This window comes from Haemaphysalis longicornis, unplaced genomic scaffold, assembly GCF_048455015.1.
Source record: "Haemaphysalis longicornis isolate Haplotype H1 unplaced genomic scaffold, Haemaphysalis longicornis Haplotype H1 scaffold_2, whole genome shotgun sequence".
NCBI classification, from domain to species: domain Eukaryota; kingdom Metazoa; phylum Arthropoda; class Arachnida; order Ixodida; family Ixodidae; genus Haemaphysalis; species Haemaphysalis longicornis.
The window spans coordinates 222223963-222247114 of record NW_027526295.1 but is presented as its reverse complement, the minus strand read 5'-3'; the positions used below and the strand labels follow the sequence as shown (position 1 = coordinate 222247114).

The 23152-nt window shown below is 45.0% G+C and overlaps 1 protein-coding gene across 3 annotated transcripts in view; it reads right to left on the bottom strand.

The window, feature by feature from the left end:
• Positions 1 to 8859: 8859 nt before the first annotated feature.
• LOC144169969 (adenylate cyclase type 1-like) overlaps positions 8860 to 23152 on the bottom strand; it is a 178907-nt gene continuing 164614 nt past the window's right edge. For all 3 annotated transcript variants that reach the window (XM_077699445.1, XM_077699444.1, XM_077699446.1), the window contains 9 exons: positions 22878 to 22973; positions 21909 to 22183; positions 20592 to 20712; positions 20303 to 20422; positions 19602 to 19748; positions 18519 to 18617; positions 17162 to 17279; positions 16357 to 16481; positions 8860 to 15561 (listed from right to left, as the gene is read on the bottom strand). In XM_077699445.1, the coding sequence (XP_077555571.1) occupies positions 13891 to 15561; positions 16357 to 16481; positions 17162 to 17279; positions 18519 to 18617; positions 19602 to 19748; positions 20303 to 20422; positions 20592 to 20712; positions 21909 to 22183; positions 22878 to 22973 (2772 nt within the window). In that variant the 3' untranslated portion in view covers positions 8860 to 13890. The remainder of the gene's footprint in view (positions 15562 to 16356; positions 16482 to 17161; positions 17280 to 18518; positions 18618 to 19601; positions 19749 to 20302; positions 20423 to 20591; positions 20713 to 21908; positions 22184 to 22877; positions 22974 to 23152) is intronic.

The following is a 23152-nucleotide window of genomic DNA, read 5'->3' as shown; positions in this document are numbered from 1 at the left end:
TGTGAGGGGACGTTTCACATTCTATTGCTTTTTAACTCCGCACTGTGTAAACTGTTTTGGAAAATTGCTCAAGTGAATTTACTTAGTGGTAAGGGGCATTATAAAATGTCCCATATTTCTTCACAATGATGCAAGTCTCGTCAGAAGCCAGCTGCTAGAAAACACATTCGCGGGGTGTGTGTTATGTGCCCATTAGCTGTTTATTTTTCTTCCACAAAACGGGCACTTAAACAATCCTTTAAGCCAACAGGGTTAAAAAATGGTTCATCAAGTACAACTTCAGGGTAATGGTTGGTGTCAAGCGTGACATTACCCACTCCTGAGAGTACTTCTTAATACCTTGTGCAAGAACTGGAGCCAAGGCCACATGCGTGGATGTGAATGTCTGTCGGTGTTTGTGAAAGTTGCAGTACAGCTGGAAGGTGTATGGATCATGGGTGGCTTTAACAATAAAATGACTGCTGAACGTACTTTTGCTCTGGTATCAATGAGCAGCATGTGAGCATTGATAAGTGCTTCACTGTTGACATTTTCGTCACACAACAGCAGGCCATGTTACGGCCCCCTGGCAAATATTCATGAAAAACACTGGACCAAAAAGCTGCCAACACATGGAAACCATGTTGATCACGGCACCTTTCCTAGTACTTCAGTACCATTTATCAGCGCTGCGTTTTTTCCCCCCAACTAGTAAACTATCCCAGCGTTGCACCTTAAGCCAGAAATCAAACACTTGCTTGTCAATGACAAGTGATCTGCCAAACTTCCGTGTCTATGCAAAAAGTGAGTAGCTCTACTTTCTGTGCACTGTTTGTGGTGTGAAGCTCCATTTCTAAACAAAATGCCAGGGTTCTTCTGGAAGATGCACAGCATTAAAACATCGACAAAAAAGGAATAAGCAAGCAATACTCTCTTGCACTACACTAGAGTCCTGCGGGAAAGCCAAACCAGCAAGTGATCTTTTTCTACGAAGCGCTGCAGACGAGCCAAGAAAAAGATTCCTTTTTGCGGACACCAAAGCTACGCTGCAAAGCCAAAATGTGTGGTGTCTGTTACTGCAGATTAGCTGCAAGACAAGCATGTTCACGAAAAGATTTATGAACCAGGCTGGCGGGGTAACAAAATCATTGAATGAGGTTATAACAAAATGTGTTATGAAAAATGATATAATACTGTTTGCTATAAATAGCAATTAAAGGTATAAAATGGTTTTGACACTAGTTAAGAGGCCTGTTGGAAATCATTGGAACCTAAAGAACAACATTTCATACAGCTGCAAATGTGAAATAGCAAAGCGTGGTTGGGGCCTGAATTCAGCAGGCATGCTCCAGCTGAGAATGTATAATTGCAGAGCAAAATAATTATAAAGGCCTCGGGTAAAGGTGAGCTTAGTTGAGTTATCACCAAGGTATTTGGTAGAGAGAATAGTTACAAAAATAAAGAAGCAACATGGGACGCTTTATTTTCCCTAATTTAAGTTTATCAGCACAGCTTCATGTTCTGCATGTCCCATTGAAGAATGTTACACCTGCATGCACTCGGCACATCACATTTTACGGTATAACACAGTTTACTTCAAACATAGGTAAATAAGAGAATATTGCATAAGCAGTTCATTTATACGTGAAATAGAAACAGCAGGGTTTTAAACGAAGCCCGTAAGTGTGCTGAATGAAAGGGACCAATGATGAGTTTATGTTGTTACTAATAACAAATTTCAACGACCTTGTCTGAAACAAACCCCTTCTATGGAGGTACCGTGTGTAATCATAAGATTTTTTTTTATAAAAGGTTATAAATGCCCTGTAAATGTATGTCAAAAGATATTTTAACGCCCTAGTCGTGGCCTGTGAGTCATCGGCGCTTTTTTCTGGTGTTTAGATGATCAAGGGCTGTTGTACGGGATCCACCTTCTCTTCTCACTTTGGTCACCATCTTTGTTAGTCACTGCATTCATGTGCTTGGTCAGGGAGCTAGCAAGCGAGGACGACAGTCGGCACCAACTGTCAGCCGAGTTCCTTCAGGCTGGGACAATTGCTGGAGAGGCTAAACAATGTTTTTAAAATCCCTAACTGAGAGCTTTCACTTTTTGTTTTGTTAAAGAACATTTAGGCAGCCCTTCAAGAACTGTCCGAAATAACAAAAATGACTATTGTGCCCATTAAATAGTTCATCTACGCACTGTGAACGATGGCATAAAATCTATCAATGCGGACCTACCCTTTGAACCTGCTTAATATTTAGCAGAGACTCACTCCATTGGCTGTTTTATGGCACTGTGGGTGGGCTACTGGTTTCCACCTATGGAGCGTGTGGGCCGCGCTAGTTTCCAGTCGTCCTGTCAAATGTTTTTGGAGACTAGCACTACCCTGCAGTGTACGAGCCATGGATTCCTTAGGTTGGCCATGTGAAATTCTAGTGAATCGTTACAAGCCACCAAAGAAAGTGAGCATTTGTTTATCGACCACTGTGTTGTGGCCACGAAAAGTTTTGTTCATTAATTAAAAAGACTAACAAATGACATCAATTTTATTGCAAACTTCAAACAAATAACTGGTATTACAGAAAATGTGTAAAGCAGCTGGAGCTCCATAGCCACTTTCCAGCTATTTCTCCATGCCATCAGAGAATCTTGTTTGTGCGACTAACAGATACCGACCTATTCCACTGCAAAGAAACATAACTGGGCGATTGTAGTGGGGCCTCTAGTTCCGTTTGATCATATCACTTGAGTGTTTACGTACAGTTAACATACTGATGACTGTGTTTATAGTGCATGCACATATAACATCAATGTAGTTTGAAATTGGGATCTTTTTCACCATTTCTTTTTGTTAAATTCGCCCCATGACAGCCTTGACGTTTGCCTATCAATTACATTTGCAGCATGCTCGCTGCTTATACCTGTTTACACAAACAATCCGTAGATGCTTTCACGTTCCAAGCACATCTTAAGATTCTCTTTGACGTTGCTTATTGAGCCTGTGCAGAACCCATAGGTTTTCATATGCTGGAGTGCATGTAGGTGTATTAGACATGATGGCCGGCCAAGCGTACACCCTTCCTATTACCGTCTGTACAGCCTCTCTGACCCTATCGTCTGGGTGTCTTGAATTAACTTCCTTTGCATGAGGGACTCAGTCAAGTCTGGCCAACATAGCGTACACCACGGTACAGTGAGACGTGAAAGTTATACCAGTGCAGTGGCTATGAGATGAAGCGTCTAGCTAGTCTACCTTTTGAAGGTCGCAGGTCCTAAACTGTCGTAGAATCATGTATTCTAATACGAAATCTTTGGTTTCTACTAGGAAATCTTTTTAAGCGCTGAATATCACGCAATTATGATGCTTGTGGCGCATGCTCACAAGACTTTTCTGCTCATAAAACGTATCGTGGGTGTAAAACAAATTTTAAGCTACAATTTCGCCCACTAAAAAATAAGAAGTTCCCGATTTTCGGAAGTTTTCCTTCCTAATATTTCAGAAGAGGAGATCTACTGTAGTGGTACGTACGTGGTACATGTGTGGGGACACCAAAGATTACCTCTCCTATTCTTGGCGCAATTGTCTGTAATTGTAATGCGCACATGTGCCTAGTAAAAAACAGTTGCCGCCACTACCCTTCATCCTCGGCACTGTACATTCTGATTATCTTTTGGCGCTGCTAAGTTGTCTTCATTTCGAGAACACACACCGCGATTTCAGGTCGCCCATTTAAGCATTCTAAACTTGCCGTGGTGCAAACTGTTGATAGCAGATGCCGCCGCGCCGACATGCGTCGGAAGGTTCACAGAATTACGCTCGGACGGTGTCTTTTCTTGTGTGGAACGTAGCTTGGTCGAACGGGGCCAGTCGGCTGTGCGATGTCGTCTCACGTACGCTGAAACTGTACGCAGGTACCATCGGCGTACACCAAGCATAACCAAGCGGTCACAGGTCAACATTACTCGAGAGCGGCTATTTTGCTGCGGTCTGGAAAGGCTGGCTGGGTCCCCACGCAATACATAATCACAAGCAACTTTCTCACGTTTTCAGATAGTGCTTCTAACAATATGAACTCCGGTTTATCTACGTTGTCGGCCCGAGAAAATCGGAGCTTCGTCACGCTTTCGGATACGCGACTCCATGTACGCGAAACGGCAGCTGGCAGCAGCAGCAGCATCGCCGGCTGCTCCCGCAAGAACAAAAATTGTTTGTTTAGAAAAGTTTTATCAGTTCAATGGTGCGTTATTTTGTACTGCAGATAAAAAAAATGTGTATTTCGGACTACAATACACAAAATAATGACAATTATTAATGTTATGACGTCATTATGACGTCACGCGTGGCAGCAGCCGTTGCCAGGGGGGCGTGGCTGGTGCCACGCGCGTGGCAGAAGACGCTGCCTATAATGTATTAAGTTCATTAAAAAAAAGTTGTTTTATTATTTTATAATTTGCTTTGGATGTAAGTTACCAATTATTAACGTAATTTTTTAGGTAAAGAGTTCGCCATTTGTTTTTTTGTTAAGCCAAGAAGGCGCTGACCAAGCCATGCCATTGTCATCATCACCATCATCATATCCTTCCATGCCGCAGCGTCTGCAGCACGGTGGTCTGCAGTGAAAGCAACGTGCTACTGGTCTACTAGTACTTCGCTCAAGTTTCATCAATAACGCTCATCGTACGATCACAAGTTCCGCCAGATTAGCTTCCAAGATGACTCCTGAAACAAAACAAAAAGTGGCCATGGTTCTTCACGTCACGAAAAAGGCGTTTCACTGGGGCTTCATGCCCACAGTGCTATACTTGGGTAGGTTATGCAAACTTGTTGCTTCTTATTTCACGTTAGGTGTGTGTAGTTCGCCTTGTTTACAGTACTTGTTTTATCCTATTACAGGCTTCAGGAAAGGCAGCGATCCAGGCATGCCGGAAATATCTTTGCTCAGGTACGTGGGGTGGTATTATGCCTTCGCCTAAAAAGCCTTATCATGTAACATAGTTGATTCTTGCGCAGATGTTTATGTTATGCACGACGAGCTGCAGCCACCTTTAACTTTTGTCTGCTCTGCGTCCGACTCTTGTCTACACCACCATTGTATTTCAGGGAAGCTCAGATTTCAGGCTGAGAGGTCGGAGCCACGCTAGTTGGAATCATGTGAAGCTCAAAAGTCAAAGCTTAGGCATTTCTGACGCGGATTGTGCTGTTGCTACAGTGGCCACCGCCAAAGTAGTTATGTGACGTCGAACACCATGTCGATTTTATTAATATTTTGTCTACGGCTTTCTTTGGCAGTGAAGATTTACACTTTTAGGCTGATCTCAGTCACCAAGGTAGCATTCTTTGCAAGACCAGAACTTGGAGATTTATTTTAACGTAGTTTGCGCTGTGCCTGTTGTGACACAGAAAGACTTTCTTTCTTGCAGCCTTCTTTGGCAGTGAAGATTTCCACGTCTTAGGCTGCACACTGTCATCCAAGTCGCATTTGTTGGCCATGAGACGACCTGAGATGCATCGACCCAAGAAACTGTTGGTGTTGAAGTTTCTCCAAAGTTTCTGTAACAGTTAGTAGCCTGATGCTTTTCGTCGCTTCATACAGCTGGCAATAATAAATTATGTTTAAATTTATGATTGTTCTGACGTTTTAATTAGGCAGCTTGTTTAGCCATGTTATGCCTGCAACAAATTTTTGGCTGGAAACTTCAAATTGCTAGTCACTCAATTTTTTTGTTGTGCCATAGCCTCTGTCTGTTGTGCCATAGCCTCTGTTGTGTCATAGTCTGCTGGTTGATCTGGAGCTGATTCTTGTTACCTACGATGAGTTGTCCGTGTTTGACTGGTTGTTTTGTATCAACTCGCAGGGATCCATCTTCCTGTAAAATCCTCCAGCTTGAACTTATTGGTGCGTTACTGGCTGATTGAAGTGATTCAGAGTCACTTTCCATCCATCGTGTCGATCTGTGGTAGATTTGTCACAGTGCCAGCCGAATTCCCTAAGAGTAGAACACTGTTGCCAAATGGTAAAACATTTCTGCATTTCAAACAACAATGTGTGAGCCAATAGAAAAATTTGTTATTCCAATTTTAGAGAAATGTCAGTTACCTTAGATGCGTAATATGTGAAAATTAAGTAGTGTCCGAAGTAATTTCTCAACATTACTTTTGACTTGGAATAACTCACTTAAATTTTCATCCTTTGTTGGGAAGTAGTCAAAAGTAAATGAGCAAAGTGTTCTCAGACAGGAATAGATTGACCAGAAGGGGTTTAAAACAAAGAAATTATGTGAAGCTTCATTTCTTTTTTTAAAACTGCTAAGCACGCTGTTTGCTAATTGGCCAGCCTGGAAGTTATTCCTACACTTAGGCAGTCCTCATCAGCTCTAAAAGTTGAAATGTTTGGTAAAGAATTTGAATTGCAAATGTGTTCCTGTATATGAAGTCTACACGCAAACAGTAACACATTTCCTACAGCTACTTCACTTTAACAAAGTGTACTGAATGCTCAATGTTAATTTGGTTGAATGTATTACTGGAGGCTCTGAGGTGCTGTACACTCCTAGCAATGGAAAGGTTTTCATCTTCTCGAGCAGAGCTGCTTGGGTGCTACGGAATGCTGTACAGTTTTTTCGAAACTGCATACTTGGTGAAAAATTCATCCTGGATGGCAGAACCAAGTGCCACTGCCTGATTGGCTCCAGAAAGGCCTCCAAGATACTGGACCAGCACCACTTGAGGTGGCAGTGGATTTGCTCTCGCACTAGGAACAGCTAGTGCTATGGTTTAAAAGAGCACTGAAGTATGGAAACAAGTTGGTCTGTGCAAATAGATTACAGTGGCAAGAGTACAATTATACTACTGCAAGCACAAGCTGGAGTTTCCCGCCTAAAAAATGCTGCTCTCAATCACTGATGCATCTGCTGTAAAGTAAGACATCTCATGTGATAACGTACAGGTAGCAACTGAATAAACGTTTGGTATTCCAGATGGTTGAAAATATGCACTTGTGTTCTTGCTTTGGTATAACAAGTGCTTGGTCTTGGCAAGTTGTGTATGTGACCCATGTTCTTCATGGCATGGTGTCGTTGGTTGGGCGGCTTTGCATCTTAATGCAAAGGGTGAGCCCAAGTGTAAGGACCAACGACAAAGAAGCTTGCGACAGCCACTTCTGCCAACCTGGGTGATAAGTTAGGGTGCTACGTGGCACGTGAAGCTAGGAGTTGGATTGGCAGGGATACGAACCCAAAAGCTTTAATGAGGCACAGTGTGTTATCAACTTCAAACTATTCATGTTTGCCTAGCTGATAAATGACACCAACGAGCCAAGATTGGATACTTTTTTATTTGTGGGAAACATTGCTTGGTCATGGTGCATGCACATGTAGCTGCACCGTACGGTGGAAAGTGTCCCTTTGCGGTAGGTCTCAAATGGGTGCACCACTTTAAGTTTTTGGCACACCGCAAGTTTCATGAAGTGCTGCTTTCTAAGACAGTGAATAGCTTGCTTTTTGGGAAGAATCGCCCCAGTATCAGCCGCAGTGATCATTAGGCATGAGGAAGGTAATGCTTTCAGATGAGAACGTCTCTCGCTAAATCTTTCCGTTTCTGTCACCCCACTTTGGAAAGACACTGTGTGCAGCCAGTGCCATCATGCAAGATTGCGACCTTTGCCTCGTTACAGGTCGTGCATTCTTTGCAGCCCTTTCATGTGTCGCCAAGGAAAAAGTCTATGTTAGGATGAGCAGTGACTGATTACGTGGCAATCATGGTTTATACTATCGAAAATACAGTCTATTGACTCCATGGTTATTTGTTGATTTGGCTTTTTCTCTGCATTGGTGCTACGAATTGTATGGTTCGCAAGTTACATTTACAGCCAACTGTCATGTATGTCCACGTTGCGATGAATAGTGCTACTGTCAAACCGTGCTGCAGAAAACATTGCTTCAACAAAATTTGATTGATTGTAGGGTTTAACGCGCTGACGCAACGCAGGCGATGAGGCGAGCCGTAGTGGAGGGCTCCGGATTAATTTTGACCACTTGGGGATCTTTAACGTGCGCCGAAATCTCGTACACACGGGTGTTTTTGCTTTTTGCCTCCATCAGAAAAGTGTCCGCGTGGCTGGGAATCCAACCCGCAACCTCGTGCTCAGCAGCGAAACGCCCTAGCCACAGAGCCACCGTGGCTGGTGCTTCAACAAAATTTCTCATCTAACAAAGAATTCTCGATTCTCCATTAGTCACCAATAAGTGAAAATGCACAAGTTTCTCTCTCGCCAAACGTTTCTGCATCTTTCCGTTTCAACAAAGTTTTTGCGATGTAAAAATAAATTAGAATTTCTTGTTTATTTGGCAACTAAAGCTTTTGAAATCTAAATTTGTAACATTGCGGTAAAATTTTATTTTTTATCTTGTGAAACAGCTCCCAGTGCCACAGCACTACACATTGGCACTGTTGCAGAGGGCACCATTGGCTAAGATGAATTTGTAAAGGAAGTGATTTGCTGTGAAGTCACAGCCAAGCCAAAATGTGATAAAACTCCATTTTAGACCCCAGTGCATTGTAGCGATTTTGCCATGAGTGTATGTGAGAGTAGTGCGAAGACACTTGTTGTGCAACTTACCAGTGAGAAAACAGCTTGCACAGAGATTACTTGAAAGTGACGCTTTGACAATTTTTCCCAATGTGTTGTTTTCAATATGCACAACAACAAAGTTTTCTGAGTGCACAGTGAATTTTATCGTAGCAGGATTCAATTGTTAATGGAGAACTGCAGAGAAACAAAAATGTAAAATCACAATTTCAGGAACCTTTTTTCATTTTCTTCTTGAACCACTTACTCCCGACTGCGGATACAACAAAGAAAAGCCTGACAACCAACTTTCTTGCAAAAATGATTTATTATGAGCACAGCAATCTTCATACAGTAAAAGTAAATTTTTATGTTGAAATTGTTTGGTTCCAACGTGAGCACACACGCATTTTTTGGATTTCAATCACAGGTTACATGTTGTGAAGAGTACAATTTCTCACTGATATGTGCCACAACAGCACTTAACCTGTCACCATGCAGTGCTCAGCCTTAAATGTTTGCCACAGACAGAATCTGTCACGGCATTCGGAGAAACATAACGAGCACAGATGAAATCGCTGATGGCAAGAAAGTACTGTTTCTACAAGCATGTGAGAGAAAGGTATTGCAGGATGTGCATTTGTGCATACGTGTGTGTGCTTTTGGCATTTTTCTGGCTAGCACAATGCTATTGCTCATTGTGAAGAGTAAGTAATCGGCCCAGTGAGGGTATAGTTATTTGCATGTGACTGGAAGTGCGTTAAGTGAAGAGTGCAATGTCTGGCGTCTAAGATGCGGTCGTACTCTGCGATGCATGTAGGCTGTATTGCCAGGCAGACACACTATATACAGGTATTTGTGCTGCAGGAATCGTTACGCTTACGCAAAACTGCGATGAATACCACATCTCCTTGATTTTAAGCACCCCCTTCTTTCAAACTTATGACGATTGAAGTGGGAATCGATGCTTATATTCGAAATGCATCTGCCTTCCTTTCCTTGCTAAAGGTTTGAGGGTGCTTCTAATCGAGAAAATACGGTATTATTGTGGAGAGAGGCAACACCATAGCTTCTTTTTTATCTTTTTAAATGACAGCATGAAGTAGGTATACGAGGCAAAAAAACTGGTTGACACCAATTCATGTGCTGCTTCTAGCTACACAAACACAGCAGTGTTATAGTGCAGCTTGAGCCTGCATGTTAGCCAAGGCACATTTCAAGTAGTCTAGATGAAAACGTACGCCCACATGTTTATGACTGCTGCAATGTACCAACAACTTTGCTTGCATTGTTGAAGAATACACATCGTTCTACAGGGAAACAGCTTGCAAGCAACAGGGGTAGTGTGTTAAAATTTGTGTAATAATGCTACTTCTGGTTAATACTGCACAACATGTACAAGGCATTAATCAGCATTTAAATAAACAACCGACGCATATGCAAGGCATTGTGAGAAAGCCAATTCACGTGACCTCCGAGCCAGTTAAATTGACAACATATGGCAATGAAGCCTTACACACGGCAGCAATGTAAAATGCCCACCACTAGTTGCGAGGAATGAGAATCTGATGACAGCACCACATGGTCTTGTGCTTTTCATTCAACATCATGAACAAAATGCTAAAACTAGCAGTAGTGCACAAATGTGCCTGACAACAACAAGCAAGAGCCAACTACATAGCTGGTATGTACAACAGTTTGTGGGGCCTTAAAAGCCACAGGCTAACAGGAGCGAACTTTGTGAAGGTTCTGTGCCAACACTCTTAATCGTGCAAAATTTGAGATCTTATGCGCACCTCTTGCTTTTATAGGTGGCGCACATTTTGCTGCTTCCAAAATTAATTTTTCTCACACTGCAACTGAATCAAGTACTGACAAGGAACATCATGAAGCCAGACTGTGGACCAAGCTGATCACCTCAGAATTTTCTTAGTCTAGCATCATGTACAAGCAAACATCCTTGTCAGCTAATCGCACGCTTACACTAGGCTCTAGTGACACCAAGGTTGCTTCTTACATTGTGTCTTAGATTGCATCGCAAGTGGCACTGTTTGAGAACCCTGTTTACAGAAGTGCTGCAAAGTTCTTGCGTTTCAGCACTGCACACACAATTATATTGCTCTGATTCATCCGCTCTTGGTTGCATCAATTTCAGCACTGCACACACAATTGTATTGCTCTAATTTCACCGATCTTTGAATCACCGCAAATGTTGAATCTGTTAGCTACTTGGCGTAGCAAGGTAACGATCATTTGCCGATGCGGCCTGCTTTAAAGCTGAACCGTAGTCTAAAAGTACATTGACTTTACATGAGGCATCTTTGGACACTTGGCAAAGGCAGGCAGTATTAGTGTCTCTTTCAGTGCTCAATTGCATGAGCAAATGGAGCACAGTGCAGAGCATTAGTGCAAAGTAGCTGGGAGATTGTATCGGCCTCTCGAAGCACATGAACCTAGAATTCGGTGTTGCTGGTGTGAACAAATTTCTGGCACTAGAATGGCACATTGACAACGCTGCGACACATCTCCACACTAGTCACTCCTACCAACAACAAACGTCAGCTCATGAACAACACTTGACGGACACTCACTGTGGCCGTTCAGTGAAAGAGAGCGAATAAATATTGCTCAGAGTGTAGATTGCCTAGACATGCACAAAACCAATTCAACAGGCTGCCTGGCTTCAGAGTACAAGACCAGCAGAAATATGTCAACATCAGAAAACTATTTTCTCCACCATACTCAACAACAGGTGTGCCCAATGCCTGGCACTCAAACGCTGCCTATGAGCTGCACAATTGGCACTAACAGATATAATGCAGGCTCTGCATCGTCAAAGTAGTGTGACTGTTACCGTTCCAAAATGTACAGAAAACAAAATTTGTCACACATTTGGTACATATGGAGTGAAATAGAACAGTACGAAGAAGTGACCAGGTGGCATAAAACACAAACTTGTGCTTGCATTCTGATTATGGTGTTTATATAGAGAACCCTCATAATGCGGCATTTCTAGGGTCTTTACATATGCATACGTGTTGGCAAAGGGAAAGTTTAAGAAAAAGATGGAGGGAAAGAAATCTTCGTTATCAGGACCCTGTGTAAAACATCAGTCAACTAAGGAATTGGGCCATCCATGCAGTTAGCAAATTGGATTATCCACGGCTTCAGGCAGTGTTAAAATTTTGCTTTTGTACTTTAGTGAACACACTGTCTCTTGGGAGGTGTTTCCAGGCTGCCTGACATATTTTTTGCCAAGTTAAAGGCGGGACGATTTTCATTGCAGGGCTAATTTCATGTGCTACTACTACAGTGCAGGCAAATAAGTGTCTGCTCTTGAGTGCACAGTGCCCATCATCATCATCATCATCACCATCCCAAAGCAGCAATGGAATACACTCCGTTGATAGAATGGATCGTGGGGAGCATTCAAGGCAAATGTGAGCTTCACAATAAAAAATAGCCTTTCTCAGTTGATCGTGCTTCCACTACCCTGCATGTCTCTACCCACCCTCGCTGAACTGGGAAGCCACTTTAGCCCCTATCCTGGCACGTCATGTGCAAAACCAAAGGTATGCTCTCAAGCTATGGACCATTTCAGTTTTGCCCTGCTAATGTTAATGTTAATCATACACAGTGAAATTCTACGCCGTGCAAGGTATGATTTGGATCAAAAGATACGTGGGACGTCTCTACGACACTATTACGTCTGGAATTGCAACACTACCATCACAAGCCAAGTGCTTAGACACACCATCTGGTCATGTCGAGGTGACATTATAACCAATGAAGAAATTGGCAGAGCTGCCATTCAGTAAGCCACATATCCATGGTCCCTTCCCCATCACTTCATTGATAACAACATGGCACTAGGTGAAAAATTTCCTCTCCAACAGACTCGAGAGTCTTTGTTTGGGCATGCAGGCACTGACACATTTCAAAGGTAGCCGATGATTGTGTTTCTACGGCACACAGTTGTCAAGCAGCTCCTACACCTGTGATGCAACATCCGTGTGGGGAGCCAACCAGACCACCTAACAGAAACAGCTGTTGAAGAAACACATGCGAGTTGAAGGTATTCTACAAGCATAAATTGTTGAGGCCAAAGGCTACCCATGCTGAACTTTATCAGCAATCTGGAGAAATAAGACAAATTGCGAAGTCGAGAAAAATTGGTATTTACCGCACTTGTTTCAAGAAAATTAACCAACCAACTCTCCAAATGGCAGAGCTTTTCGCATTGTGCAAATGTTAAAAAAGGCCGTCTCTTCCTACTGAGACATGAACACGAAAAGCCTTAGTAATCAATTTTACCCAGCCCCAAGACGTCACTTTTTGGGCAAATAGATACCAAAATTTGCCAGTTTGTGCGCAGAAGCTTTGTGGGCAGGAAAAAATGCTCTTCAATAGCGCTGTACCTGTAACAACTTAAAATACCTGTTGTTTCACTCTAGCTTGGCTTCCTTTTCATTTTGTTATTGATGTATTTACAACTAGCTCTACTACAGCACTGTGTGACTAAATATGGCACCATGAGACTGGAACAAATTGTTCACTGATTTGTGGGCTCAGTCGTGCACTCGGGGAAGGAGTGTACCATGAAGTGCTCTTTAGGTTTCTGCCAGGAACGCAACACCCAGCTCAAAGTGGCACTTGGCCCTTAGGACCTATCATTTAAAGCATATTATCACAAGGGTTTATGCTGAAAGTCTACTTGCAAGCTTACAGCAAGAGCACAACCACAACAGTGCTTCACGAGACCATCTATATGTGCTCAAAAGACAGCAGTTTTGAGAGGGAGTTGACGTTGGTTCTTTAAGCATGTCTGCTGAAAGGTACGTTTAATGGTTCAGTTGCTGCCCTGCAGGCTTTAGCCTAGCTGTGCTAGATGTCCTGAACTGGTGGTTGAATAAGGAATTTTCCTACACTTAAAGCACATATGTGTGAAAAAAATGATTGCCCGATTGCTGATTTGATGAGTCAATGCCCAAAATAACCAAAGTTTGCACAGACAATTAAGACGTGACCTGACATACATACTGGCATGAGCTAACAAAAATAACTGCAGTTCCTCAGTGGAACATGGCGCTGGGCCTTGCAAACATTGGGAGTGCCGGTAGTACAGTGTTGCAAACACGGGGACGTCTTTGGATGCTTGCACGCGAAAATGCCAAGATAAATGATCGTACAGAGTACGCGAAAACACACACACGCACACAAAAGTCTAAAAGCTTTAAAAACCGATGCAGCTGCTGTCAGTGATGAGACATGTAACAGGCATTGTGTAGGGAGGGGAGGAAAGTAAAAACTAAGATGAGGTGACCTAGAAACAAGGATGAGTCAAGCGAGCACATCACTGTCTTCGTTGTCACTCACACAATGGCCAAAGTTGCGAGTTATGCGGTCCGTGAGCGACCTCAAGTCCTCGGTGCGGCCCAGCGCGCCGTTGAAGCCAACCCCATAGTTGTCGTATTCCGAGTCGTACGTGACACTGAGTGAGTCGATGCTGAGTAGGCGGCTGCTGGCCCGCGAGGAGATGCTCGTGTCATCTCCTTCGTGGCCGCCGTCGTTGAGCAGTGAGTTGAGGTCACTCAGTGCACCTTCTGCGTCCGTCAGACCCTGGTCGTTGGCGAGCGACGCATCGTCTGTCGTGTAGCCGCCCCCGTGGTGGTCCATCAACGGCGCCCCTTCCTCGTCGGCGTCGCTCGAGCCGTTGTTACTCCAGCTGCTGCGGGAATCGAGGTGCAAGAGTGGACCGGCCAGGGGGTCGCCGGAGCCGAAGACCTCACCCGCATCGGCTAGTCTGAGCGCAATTCCTGCAGGGTCCTCGCCCAGCCTCATGACCACTCGCGGAGAGTTTCCGTTGAGAATGTCGCTCAGGGCGAATTGGGGTACCGAACTGCCGTTCCCATTCCCCTGATACACGACCAGGGGTTCGCTGTGGGGGTCGTGGCACATGGCGACAAGCGGTGCAGCCTTGTTAGCCTGGCCCCAGACAAGCCTTTGCGATGCGGGGCTGGAGTTGCACAGCTGCTTGCGAGGCACCTGCTCGGGTGACTCCACCAGTGGGGGTGCCACTGGACCACTGACTGCCTCCTCGTGGGTCCGCTTCCGCGACCCGGAGGAGTTTGTGAAATAAGCTGCAGGCTCTGGGGGCTGTCTCGTGTGAGGAGTGGCCTCTTCAGGGGACGCAAGCCTTCCACTGTGTGGCGGCCTCGCACTATGGCTAGGGGAGTGCCCAACCTGAGGGCCTATGATACCGTGGACCATCTCGTGGTCACCCATGGACTGCGAGTACGGGTACATACAGTTGGCTTGAGTGCAGTTGGGACTCTTGAGCAGCAGCATGGGGAAGCCAGGCCCCGACAGACTCTCGCGAGACGAAGCCAGGTCGTTCAAACAGTTCCTTTCCATGATAGGGCTCTCACTGCTGGATCGCCGGTCCAGCTGACCACTTCCGCTGTCGGACGTAGGGTCCAGGCTGCAATCGTCGTTCGACGCAGTCTCCACCTGGTCCCCAGGCAGCGATGGAGGGGGCACCCTGATCTGCTTTAGGCTCTCCCAGGGGTCACCCCGTGTGAGGGACTCTGGCTTGGAGGACATTCCCGTTTTCACCCTCGACCTGGAGCCGTGGGGCGGCGTGTTGGACACGATGATAGGCTTTGGCTGAGTGTAAGGCAGGACATCATCGTTGGGTGCTAGTGCTGCCGCTCTCTGCTGCAGTGCTGCCCAGTTGTTGGGTGCAGACCCGCTCTCGTTCCTCAGCTGTAGAGAATCTGAGTTGAAGGGGAGCTGCACGTCCCCTGAGGGGCTCTGGCTCTCGGGCGGAGGTGCCTGGTTGGGCTGGCCACCGAAGATGCCCTCTTCTTTTGGGCTTGGTGCGGAGCTGTTGGTCTTCCGGTCAACCAGAAAGTAGGTCGTCATCTCTCCTTTGCCCTTCACCTTGACTTTTCCGCGACACTGGAACAGGTAAGGCCCGTCTCGAAGCAACTGATAGACTTCTTCGGTTACCTGAAAAGCAGATCCGCATGAGAGGGGCCAGAAGGCTTCAAAAAGGCAATCTATATCCGTGATGCACGGTGCAGTGCAAACCTAATTTTGTTGTCTTAAGCACTTGTCAGTACAACTTCGTTAAAACAAAGTAGTATCGGGGCAGTAAATTAGTTCATTATATCCAATATTTGACTTAACAGTAGAGGTAAAATTTGGGTCTAGAAATTTGGTTATCTGGCTCTTGCTAAAATCACAGATACTAGGATGCATTATTTTAAACTCCGAACCAACTAAAAACGAGGAAATGCTTACTTGTCTCCTTGTGGCATTTCAAACTAAATGGACTGAAGCATGAGAATGTCATATTTACAACAGAACAAAGTTAGTTTGACAAAGCAGGCCTGCATTCTTGTTCATTTGAAGGAGGATGTGACCTTCACCTGGTAGCTTTTCCAGCACTGAGCAGAATGAAGTTTTCCACAGTTTTATTTTGCTTTTTTTATGCTGGCTTTCAAGTTTTGAGCCTGCACGAACCAAATATTTCTTCGTTACAGAAGACACCATTCATGGCTCACAAAAAGAGCAAGTGTCACTGAAATGAAGCGTGACTAACCAAAGTTCGTATTAGTTCGCTATAGTCAATGATTTGCTATATCAGTGTTTGTTATAACGAGGTTCCACTGTATGTTGAAAGAGCTGGGCAAGACACTTGATACTCCGGCAATGACTCCAAGCTGACCATGCGGATAGTTAGAAGCTTTCTGTGGAAAATGCATTTCACGACACCTTTTTTCCGGTGCCCCTCGCCCTTACCTGTGTGTGGTTGGGCAACCCTGTGGAGTCCATACGGCTGGCCACGTTGACGGTGTTGCCCCAGATGTCGTACTGGGGCTTCCGGGCTCCTATCACTCCTGCCACCACGGGCCCAATGTTGAGACCTGCGGGGGAAGAAGCTCTGAATTAAGCTCGCTCCACTCCCCGGTCTTGCAAACATGATGGGACACAAGTAGATTAGCCTTTTGTGCCAGGCAAATATCAGCAAGTTAGAACCTGAAATGAACTTTGAGCAAGCAAAATTCAAAGCGACCTTGTTTCAGAATGTTAAAGAAGTGGGTCAGCCAAATTGAGCCTGTTTTTACTTGTGCGCACTAAATACTTTTCCCTGAAATAAGGGATAATCATTTACTGTGTGGATGCTAAATCTGTGCAAGAAAATAATGGCACAGTTACTGCTGCCTAATATCATTTTACAAAAAATTGATAACAGCACCTAAAGCAATGGCCTATGGGGCCACTCATAGGGCGTGAGTTTGCATGCTTGATTACTGCCACAATGACTGTCTTTCCGATGACTGTCTTTCCGATCAAAATTAAGAATGCCCAAGAGTATGATATTCTGAACGAAGTCCAATTTGGATTCGGAATTCTCAAGAAAAACTTGTCTTGTAAGGCTATCGACATAATAAAAGGCTGGAAATGAGTTCTGTCAACTTTTTTCTTTTATTTGGCACTGTAATAGCATCACACACAGCAGCTGAGTGCTGCAGCCGATTTTTGGATGGACAGTCGCAGCTTCAGCGATACAAGAGCAGGCAAAACTGGCAAGTGCCCCACTGACCCACACGCAGCATGAAGTTGTTGTAGGAGTTCTCGTTGATGTCGGCAAGGCAGTCCTTCATGGTGAACACAAGCTCTGCCATGGTGCTCATGTAGCTAGACGCAGACTCGTGGTCATCCTGTGGGAAAATGCAGCCACACGTTATGCCACAAAAGTGGTGGGAACCCCCCGGGAAGTTAAGAGAAGAGCAAATATGCATGGCATAGTGTCAGATCCATTTCCTCCAATGTCCAGGGCATCGTTTGTACAACAGTATTAGGTGAGGTTGACTTTTTCAACCTTTGTGCCATGCAGAAAAGGCAACATGAGTGCATGTATTGTATCAGCCTTGTCTGTTACATATAAGGTGTTCACAATTAGAGAAAAAAGAACGAGCAAGCCTTGGCACACTGAATAAGGCGGACTTCTGGGCAAGTTGGTATTCCATTGCAAGACCGTTCGAAGCGCAAAACATAAACGAGGGACGACGAGAGGGCACTGGGACACGCGCTACTTCCAACTAAGATTTATTAGGAAAAGAAGGCATATATATACACAGAAATCGTGCGCACACCAGTACATTCTTGAGGTCGCACCTCGCACACCCAAGACACGCATGATAAAATCGGAATACGATAAAACAACGATAAAACAAAATAACGAAAACCGAAAAAACGAAAAAAATATTTGTTCGACAGCAGCTTGTGCGACATGCGCATTCAGATTCGTATGTCCAGATACGAAAGTTCCTTTTGTGATGGAGTCAGAGATGGCTTGCTCACGCATGCATTCCCTCCGAGGCGGGCCATTTTAGAAGCTTCGATAAGTTCCCTTGTTAACTGGTTGTGATGTCTTGCTATTGTTATAGTCTGATTGAAGGCAGGTTTACATTCTTTACATTTTTTACAATCTCGGCAGTGCGCACTAAGGTGCCCCGTGTTTCCACGCTCTACATTCCATTTGTGCTCCCGCAGTCAATCATTTAAACACCGAGATGTCTGGCCCACGTATTTGCGACTACAGGAGAGGGGAATTACATACACCACATTTTCGGTACACGCAACGAACTTGTTCTTGTGTTTGACCTTGCAGGTCCTTTTCCACTTCTGTCCTGGGAAAGTTTCTTTACAAAGCTTGGCACACTGCTAATGCTACGGTGCATGCCATCCCAAACCGGCCTCCTAAATGCCAGCAAATCTGTGTTTGCCTCTGGGTTACTGAGTGACAGTCGAAAGGGTTTTCTTGGGAAACCAAATATTTAACAGGTTTACCAATGACGAGCTTGCACACTGGTAAGACCAGAGGTCTGGGTCCGATTAATTTGGTGCAGCTTCAGATGTAGGCAAGGCGAAAGGTGGAATTAAAAGAATAAGCTTACCCCAATACGTGCGTCAGGCATGAGCCCAATAGCAGCCATGTATGTGCTCCCAGTGGTCTTGATCTTGTCGATGGCTCGGAATTGTTCCCCATCCAGCAGCTAAAGTGGAGCGGAGGGAAAGTACGTTACTCGTCATCAAACACAAACTGCGGATGAACTGGCACCTAAGACATTATCAGGAATGGAGATATGCTAAGCAGGAAACACTGCCCCTCAGTGTCACAAACTCCCAAGTACAGCGTCTAGTAATATTGTACAGCACTTTATTATTGTTGTACAGTGACTCAATTCATTGCATGTTGCCTTTCTATTCCTCCCGAGAGGCCTCTACAACATTCTGGTTCCATGCATTTATGACTCGCCATTCCGCCGCTGGTGCAATGAAAGAAAAGGCTGAGTGGAGAGCCCACACGCCAGCAAGTAAATGACAAAATAAAAACCACGCTGCGTTGCGGTAGCCAGAAATTTCGAGCGTACTCGCAAAGCTGGCATAGCTTCACCAGTGTCGAGCCGCGCCGATACTTCGACAAGGGGGAAAGAAGGAAGATAGGCAGCCTGACTGCGCTGGGCACTTTGTGTCTTGTTTTTCTTTCTGCGCAAAACCGTGGCTATAAAAGAAGCACCCATGTCGAGACCAAGCAGTCCTGTTGAAATGTTGTGAAGTCACGGTGGCTTTTGTCCACGTGTGCATCATCATATGCGGCCAGAGTCTTCGAAGACTTCAACGTGCTCCCAAGCTCCCGAATCTCCGTGTTTGCCACTGGACGGCCTGGTCTACACTGAAGCAACCCTTCGCAGGAAGCAAACTTCACCTTCGAGACCGCAATGCATCACGTCGGCCCACTCGGCGAGTATTGTAGGACTTTTGTGTCTTACATATGCATTGAACTCTTTCTGTTTTAGTCAAATTTTTCACTTTGTAACGTTCGTTTTTGCTAAATGTCTTCCTTTGTACCATTTCGGTAATTTTTGGCTCTCTCGTATTTGTACTTTATCCACTATAAAGTCGTCGTTGGTCAGTGACCAGTCTGTGTGAGATAAACATGCACTTGCAACTTGTGCGCAGCCCAGGACATCTGTTACCTGGTCGAACTCGGCAATTATCTCGTTCAGGAGTCGTAGACACTCGACTCCCTGGTTGTTGCCATCCAGTTCCATGTAGAACTCGTGGAAGTTGGTGATGGAGGCAAACATGACACCCACACGGCTGTACGACTGGTGGTACAGCTCCTACAGGGGACACACAAAGCAAGTAGGCCGCATTACAGCAGAAATTCTGGCGTAGGCGGGAATTCGTGCTATCACAAGGACACACGAACATGGACATGCAGTACAATAGCACCACAACAACATGCTGAGAATTCCATAGCCAGAGATTAAATGTTCGAAAGATGACCAGTCTGAATTATGGCTGTCATAGGTGTAGACATTCACTCCACCTTCAGGGCATTTGCACGAATCACGGATGTGCCAGAGTCATTACTCGGAACTTCTTATAAATTAAATTGTTCGACACAAGATGCTTGAGCTGCACTAATAAGACAATTAAGAATGCACACAACAGGATTTTATCACTTTGGGACTATGCCAAGACCATGTCTGAACAGTAGTACGTGGCTTGACTGGTACGCACTGTACTTCTAGAACCTAAGAGAGAAGTGCACCGAACCATTTTGTTCTGTAGAACCCTGGCTACTATCTGCCAATTTAATGTTAGAAAAAAAAAAAAAAAAAAGCCCGCTTTCTGTGAAATGGAATGTTAGTACTGTTGGGGTGGACCATACCATGTTGTTCCTCAGCTGATTGTCCAGGAAGTGTGTTGCCACATGTGCGGGCAACAGGTTGAACAGGATTCTTCGATTGCTGCTCTCCAGGTCATGCATTTCCTGCTTCTCTTCATTGGCCTGGAACAGCAACAACACGTTTGGGGCCATAGTGAGGTGCACTTGTGGAGCATTAAAAGGAAAAAGAGGGGTCAGGCAACATAACGATGGGTTACAGTGACGGAACAAAAAACAAAAAGAGCGAGGGGGAAAAGAGATGCAATCACAAGGCCCCCAACGCATTGCCTACCTGCAAGTTCCACAGGAAGTCGAGGCGGGCCGTCCACTCCACTTGACGGCCATGAATGAGTACGGCCATTAGCATGTGGAGAATGCCCACCACGGCCAGTACGTGCAGGGGTACCAGGGTGCTGTGGGGGAGGCAATGACGCCAACAGGTCACAGTCTGCCAAGTTTTTTTTTTATTTTATTATTATTGAATAGCAAGGTTTCAACCACTTCAACCACTGATGTCTATGGGGGGGCTACATTTAACCGCTATGAGGTGAAAATATTGGCAGATATGGTGTGCTGAGCTCAGCTTTCAGCTTGGAAACAGTCATGCAAACACGAAGAAATTTGCACACTCAAAAATTCAAAATTAGCGTAAAATGCGAGTACTATGCGAAAACAGGCCCACAAGACTGCCCCACCTGAACTGTAAAGCAGCCTAGTAGGCAGTGCAGCCAGCAGAGGGACGCCGATTTGTACTTGAACATAAATCTGGTTACGTTGCGTTGCAAGCAATCTACAGTATAGTACACTTGGGGAACACTTGGCTTATTTGATGCTATCCTGATATGCTCACATTATGTGCCGTTCTCAAGCCATGCTTGTGAATAAATAGTGTATTTTGCTTGTTTGAAAGCAAAAGTTAATTGTGCAGGAAGAAGAGTGGAAATGTGTTCCTTGAATTGAAGGTTTTGTTGTCGCCTTGTATTCTACAGGGAGACTACAGTGCATTAACTGTCAATCTTCATTTGGGGAACCTTTGCTTTTTGACTTCCATTCAATGATGGAACATAACATGGTTGAACAGCTGCATTACTTACCCCAAGTACAATTATAAAAGCCAGTGAGTACATACGCTGTGACCACTATAGAAGAAAGCTATACTGTTCAGCAGAGAAAGAGGCAAAAGTGGTTCTGTCAGAGAAACTGCATAAATATGCACAGAATACCAGACAATGCTTAAATTGGCAGGAAATTTTTAGGAGTATTTGTTCACCCATCATTGATGGAAATATCTAAGCATGATAAATGCTTCCTTAATTGCTTCCTTAATCCTTTGCCTCCGAACTTTCTTGATTCATCCCTAGGTTTAGTTAATGATCTACTTCTTGTACCATCAGTCACTATACCCCCTACATGACCCTGATGGTCTACCAGTTGTCAGTTCTCCAATGCTCAAAAAACATTTTTTAAGGAAGAAAAAGAAAAGAAAACCGAGAGCTCAAATACATGCCTGACACTCTGTTAGCAAAAACACTTGGTTTTCATTTGGCTGTCTGCATGCAGTTTCGTTCAGAAGGCACGTGCATCGAGAAGTGGTGAAGGGTGAACTGACTGGGCGTTCTGGTCGTAGCAGTGGAACACCTGTGCGTGCGAGACCTCGACCACGGCGAGGAAAGCGAGTGCCATGGGGCAGAGTAGCAGGGCCTTGACCAGGAGCGGCAGCCGCAGGAAGGCTGATGCTGGCAGCAGGGTCAGCAGGCAGCCCACCACCAGGTACTGGGGCAGGGGGCACGCCCGGTGCGGCCACTCCGCACTGGGGCGCCCACCTGAAGGCACCCCTGTGCTGCCGTTTGCCGCCCCACTGGGACAGTCGGCCACGCACGACAGCTGCGTCCGTGTACAAGACATCGAAGGTGGTGGCTGTCAGCTAACATCCGGCTCTTACAGTGAACAAGCAGCACAAGAATTCGGGTTGACCCGTCTTTCAAAGTAACTGTCTCTACTGCGAATGTCAAACGCATATTCTAAGAAGCAGTGACCAATTTGCTGCCCATGCAACATTACACGGCCAGAGATATGCATAAAGCCTTCAGTGGAATTGACCACCCTGTTCCTGGTTCCTCAGCGGAGCACAATGTGAAAGTCATCTACAGCATCACGGAGCATTTTTTTTAACGTGCAGCAAGTGTTCCACATTGTTAGCAGACACAACTTTAGAGTAGTTTCTTGAAAACAACCAGTAGCCCCCTCCATTTGAGGAGCCCCTTGAGCTGATGTTAGTTTATTTCAAGTTCTACTCGACTGGAAAAATATGATTACAATTCAAGAGGTGTCAACACAAAGATGCACAAACAAGAAAAGGGGCCCAGAGAGTGGTAAATGTTTTTGGCAACGATGCTGAGGCACGCAATGCAATGCAGGGCAACAGTTAACCACGAAGCCGATCCCAGTGCATTGATTACTGTTGTGCAATTCATTCTGCCGAGATAGTTGGGCCGCAGTTGAAGCTTTTGAACTAGGTACGTTGCAACAGCAAAGCCTACGTTAACGAGCATGGGGTACACGCAAGGAGCCACATTACCATGTTGACTTGAGCTACGGAGTAGATGAGAAGCAATGAGAAGATAGTGATGACCATCCGCAGGATGAAGTTATGGCTGATGTCCCATTGAATGCACTGCAGAGGAAGAAAAACCAGAATAGATTACATTCAGTGTGCCCAAGCTCTCGGCTCCCATGAGGTTTGCCCTGATGAAATGTGGAATAAGTTTGCGCTACAGACAGAAATGACGACGTCAGTACTGATGCAGTAATTACATCTGGTGAAGGAAAAGTGAGAAAAGTTATAGGCACTCC